The following is a 4922-nucleotide window of genomic DNA, read 5'->3' as shown; positions in this document are numbered from 1 at the left end:
GCCTGGCGGGCTGTGAGGTACCGGGAGGCCTGTCCGGACTAAGCTTGGCGCGCGCGACGAAGCAACGCTGTGCGGCGGGAGGGCTTGGCAACTGGAGAAGGGATCAAACGTAACCCTTCCACTGGGGAAGGGGGAGACCGGGCGGGCGCCAGTCCTCTCCTCCGTGGTTCTTCTGCTCTTTGCCTTAACTTTGGGGCTCGGCGGGGTTAGTGACGGGAGCTTAACCGGGCTCTGGGTGTGGAGGAGGTTTGTGGCTACGATAGGGTCATAGTCTTTCTCGCGGCCACTGGGATGATAAAACAAATGTCTGTAATCCGGATTATCCGCGGTGACGTGGGGCCTCCGTCTCTGCTGTCCATCTAAGTTAAAGGCCTGTTCCCTCAACCTCCCTCCCCTTTCCTCTCCTTTTCCCATCTCTTTTTTAGTCAAGCCCAGCCGAGGAGGGAGTCAGGGCCACCAGGTTCTTCTTGCTAAGGTTGAAAGTCTGTAAGTCTGAAAAAGTGAGTCTGTGTGAGGGAAGGAGGGATTTTGGGTATTGCTTCCCTTACCATGTCAGGGAAACGGAAGCGTGTGGTGTTGACTATTAAAGATAAGCTCGATATAATAAAGAAACTTGAAGACGGAGGTTCTTCCAAACAATTGGCAGTTATTTATGGAATTGGTGAAACAACAGTTCGGGATATAAGAAAAAATAAGGAAAAGATTATAACATATGCAAGCAGTTCTGATTCTACAAGTCTTCTGGCCAAGAGAAAATCTATGAAGCCGTCCATGTATGAGGAACTGGACAGAGCAATGCTGGAATGGTTTAACCAGCAGAGAGCAAAAGGGAATCCCATATCTGGACCAATTTGTGCAAAAAGGGCAGAGTTCTTCTTTTATGCTTTGGGAATGGATGGTGATTTTAACCCCTCTGCTGGTTGGTTAACTCGTTTTAAACAACGGCACAGCATTAGAGAGATTAACATTAGAAATGAAAGGTTAAATGGAGACGAGACTGCTGTGGAAGAATTTTGCAACAACTTTCGAGACTTTATCGAACAAGAAAATTTGCAGCCTGAACAAATCTACAATGCAGATGAAACTGGACTGTTTTGGAAGTGTCTACCCTCCAGAACTTCAGTAATCAAAGGTAAATGCACTGCTTCTGGGCACAAATCAATTGAAGAAAGAGTCACTGTCATGTGTTGTGCGAATGCAACAGGCTTACATAAACTTAAACTTTGTGTTGTGGGGAAAGCAAAGAAACCTCGTTCCTTCAAGTCAACTGACACCTCAAACCTGCCGGTCTCTTATTTTAGCCAAAAAGGTGCATGGATGGATCTTTCCATTTTCCGACAATGGTTTGATAAGATCTTTGTGCCACAAGTTCGAGAGTATTTAAGGTCCAAAGGCCTACAGGAAAAGGCTGTGCTGTTGTTGGATAATTCACCAACACATCCAAATGAAAACGTCCTGAGGTCAGATGATGGCCAAATATTTGCTAAATATTTACCACCCAATGTGTCTTCATTGATTCAGCCCTCGGATCAGGGGGTCATGGCAACAATGAAGAGAAACTATCGTGCAGGCCTTCTCCAGAACAACTTGGAAGAAGGTAATGACCTGAAATCATTTTGGAAAAAGCTGACTCTGCTAGATGCACTCTATGAAGTAGCAATGGCATGGAACTTAGTAAAGCCAGTTACCATTAGCAGAGCATGGAAGAAGATTCTCCCTACCATAGAGGAGAAAGAATGCTTGGAGTTTGATAAAGAAGATACTTCGGTAGCTACTGTGGCCACCATTTTACAGCACACCAAAGGATTGGAAAATGTGACTACTGAGAACATTGAAAAATGGCTTGAAGTGGACAGTACTGAACCAGGCTATGAAGTCTTAACTGACAGCGAAATCATCAGAAGAGCACAAGGCCAGACAGATGAATCCAGTGAAAATGAGGAAGAGGAAATAGAACTGATTCCAGAGAAACATATTAATCATGCAGCTGCTCTCCAATGGACTGAAAATTTACTAGATTATCTGGAACAACAAGGTGATATGATTCTGCCTGATAGACTGGTAATACGTAAACTTCGAGCCACCATCAGAAATAAACAGAAGATGACAAATGCAAATCAATAATGGCATTTTAATTTTACCATTGTTTTGGTAATTGTGTTTGTGACTCTTATCTCTTTGGCTTAATCTTTGTGTTTTGAATTCTCAGACATAGTCCTGTGAAATACAGGTACAAAAATGTATCTGTAAGTGGTTTGAGGATTATGTGTTTTGCATCATCTATGTTCCTTGTCCCTCCATTGTGCAGATAATCAGAAGCCAATTCTGTATAGATACAAATGAAATGTCCACATGTATTGGCTTTTGTAGATCTATGACTATCCCTTCCATAATAGTGGCATTTCCTGAATTTTCTAGCAATAGTTAGATAACAATGAACAGATTGAGGACTTTCCCCAAGTCTTCTGCTTGATTTGTGAGGGCTGCCAGAGTAATCTTTTGTTGTACTAATCATCTTAGATGGTTGTCTCTTTTGTGTGTTTGATTAGGCTGATAGAATGAGAATGATCTATATTGTTAGATTTGAGGGTGTCTATAATAATTCAAAATGAAGTTCAGTAATGAGAGGAAACGATGTAAGAATTATAAAAATAATTTAGAAATTATACTTGTGTGAGTGATGAGAGGGAGATTTTGTGGAAATGAAGTAAATATAATACAGAGAGTGATTGCTAAATTAGTGAGAAACTATTAGAAACTTGATATGTAAAAGGTATTCTGATCATTTGTAGGTAACCGGGAACTGAAAATTTTGGGAATTTAGGTTATTTATACAAAGGAAATAACAGGCTTGTTTTAATCAGGCCTTTTTATTATATTATGAATTGGGTAACAGTATAGGTTTATTATTTATTCATCTAATTGTAGTACAGCTTTTGTAATGTTATATGTGATGGTAGGAGGTCCTGCCTTTTATTTGGGGGAACAACTTACCAGAAATTTTAAAATTAGTAAGGTTTTTTTTTTTTTTTCCTGAGTACTTGGAAATGTCTATAATTTGGAAAATTTTATTATACTTGGCTGTTCTATTTGATATGAAAAGAAGAAATGAAAGGAATAAAGTTTTTTATTATTTCAAATAAGCTATGTTTGTGACTTGTTTTATGAAGAAAGCAGAAATAATTATGGAAAATTTTAGACTAGGGAATTTAATCATTTATTATTTTGACACTTGTTAAAAAGAGATTATATCTTCTAGAACTTCATTTAAGTCAGAATTTTGATGAATTTGCTTAGTAAACTCAATGTTTAAGACATTGAAAAGACTTTACCTATGTGAATATTAATTTCATGTGTTTGTGATTTAAAAGCAAAGTATCTGAATATTATTTCATGCTTCGGTCCAAAATTTTAAAAATAGTAATTTAGAATTGCTCTCTATTAGTCATTTTTAAAAGGTGTAACTTTTTCATTGTAATACCTTGCATTGTATAGTACCTTTCTTAGAATTCTAGGACTTTAAAAAGATATTTAGATTTCCATAATTTCTAGCTGATATCTTTATGTTATATGTCTAGATTTTTAAAAAGATTTATCAGTGATGAGAACTGTTTAAAAATTGTATTTTACATGAACTGCCTCAGTGCACAGAGGGAAAAGGCACCAGAAGTTAGCATATATATCGAACCAGATAATAACACATTCTGGTATAAATTAAATTGTCTATAGAGGAAATTTCCATTTTTCTAAAAAAAAAAAAAATTGTACTGAAAAGCTTGAAGTTTCTGTTTGGATTTGCTCACTTTCTTAAATTAACCTTGTCAGTGAAATTCAGCTTGTATCGTTGCCACCTAGTGGTAAATTAAACACTACTGTTACGCTATGTGGTTTTAAACTTGAATAACTAGTAAAAAGGCTCACTGTTGTGTGGCCTGGCGTGTGAACCTGTGTCTAGCCTGTGAGAGATTACTCTTCCTCTGGTTTACAGTTGTCTCCTTTTCTCTGAAAGCTTCTAACACTGGTAGGCTAGCAGTTCTGTTTTGATACCCTTGTCTCCTTAAACATAATTACAAAAGCTACCAATTACAACTGAATGCCATTTTATGTTCTAAGCAGCATACTTACTATATTATCATAATCCTCAAAACCATCTCATGAATTAGGTGAAAATATTGAGACTCAGCTCATACCCTTAATTACTAAAGATCACTTGGCTACAGGTAAGAATTTAAAGCCAGGTATTTGACTCCAAAGTCTATGCTTACATCATTCAACCTAGACTCACCTCTTAACCTTTTCCAATCTTCAACATTTATTCCTTGCCGCCATGCCACCTGCTATAGGTATTTGAATTTACTTGTCTAGTTCTCAATACTCTTGTGGTAGCAATTGCCTTTCCTTCACTCTTTTATAGGGTTAGTCTTCCTCCTGCACTATGGTGTAGTATCTCTCTTGTTAACTGCAGTTGAGTTGGTGCCTAGTCTTTGCTTTGGACCATTGTGATCCATAGGGTTTTCCCTGGCTGATTTTTTGGGAGTAGACTGCCATGCCTTTCTTCCTAGTCCTTTTTAGTTTGAAAGCTCCGCTGAAACCTGTTCAGCATCATAGCAACACAAGCCACCACTGACAGATGGGGTAGTGGCTCTACATGAGGTGCATTGACCTGGGTCTCCAGCATGGAAGGGGAGAATTCTACCACTGAACCACCAATGTCCTCATAGTGTCTCTATTACTCTGTTTATCAGTAACCTAATAGCAGCATTTGAAACTGGGGTCATGTATTTCCCGATTTTCAGGTAGCCATGGTCACTTTCACCGTTTAAAATAGTACCAACACGGAAGTCTTGCTAGACCAAAGATACTGGAAACGGCCACTACCAAAAACCATGTGCGTGTATACACTAGATCCACATAGAGATAAC

The 4922-nt window shown here is 38.5% G+C and overlaps 1 protein-coding gene across 1 annotated transcript; it reads left to right on the top strand.

Annotated features, from left to right (window-relative positions):
* Window positions 1-91: 91 nt before the first annotated feature.
* On the top strand, window positions 92-4492 carry JRKL (JRK like). The gene has a single exon (XM_004385540.3). It carries the CDS (start codon window positions 550-552, stop codon window positions 2122-2124), a length of 1575 nt encoding a protein of 524 aa, XP_004385597.1. The 5' UTR covers window positions 92-549; the 3' UTR covers window positions 2125-4492.
* Window positions 4493-4922: the final 430 nt, after the last annotated feature.

Source organism: Trichechus manatus, unplaced genomic scaffold (genome assembly GCF_000243295.1).
Source record: "Trichechus manatus latirostris isolate Lorelei unplaced genomic scaffold, TriManLat1.0 scaffold00141, whole genome shotgun sequence".
NCBI classification, from domain to species: Eukaryota; Metazoa; Chordata; class Mammalia; order Sirenia; family Trichechidae; genus Trichechus; species Trichechus manatus.
This window is presented reverse-complemented; position numbering and strand designations above follow the sequence as displayed.

Coding starts and splice junctions, on each gene's coding strand:
- JRKL (XM_004385540.3), top strand. CDS start 550: ATGTCAGGGAAACGGAAGCGTGTGGTGTTGACTATTAAAGATAAGCTC.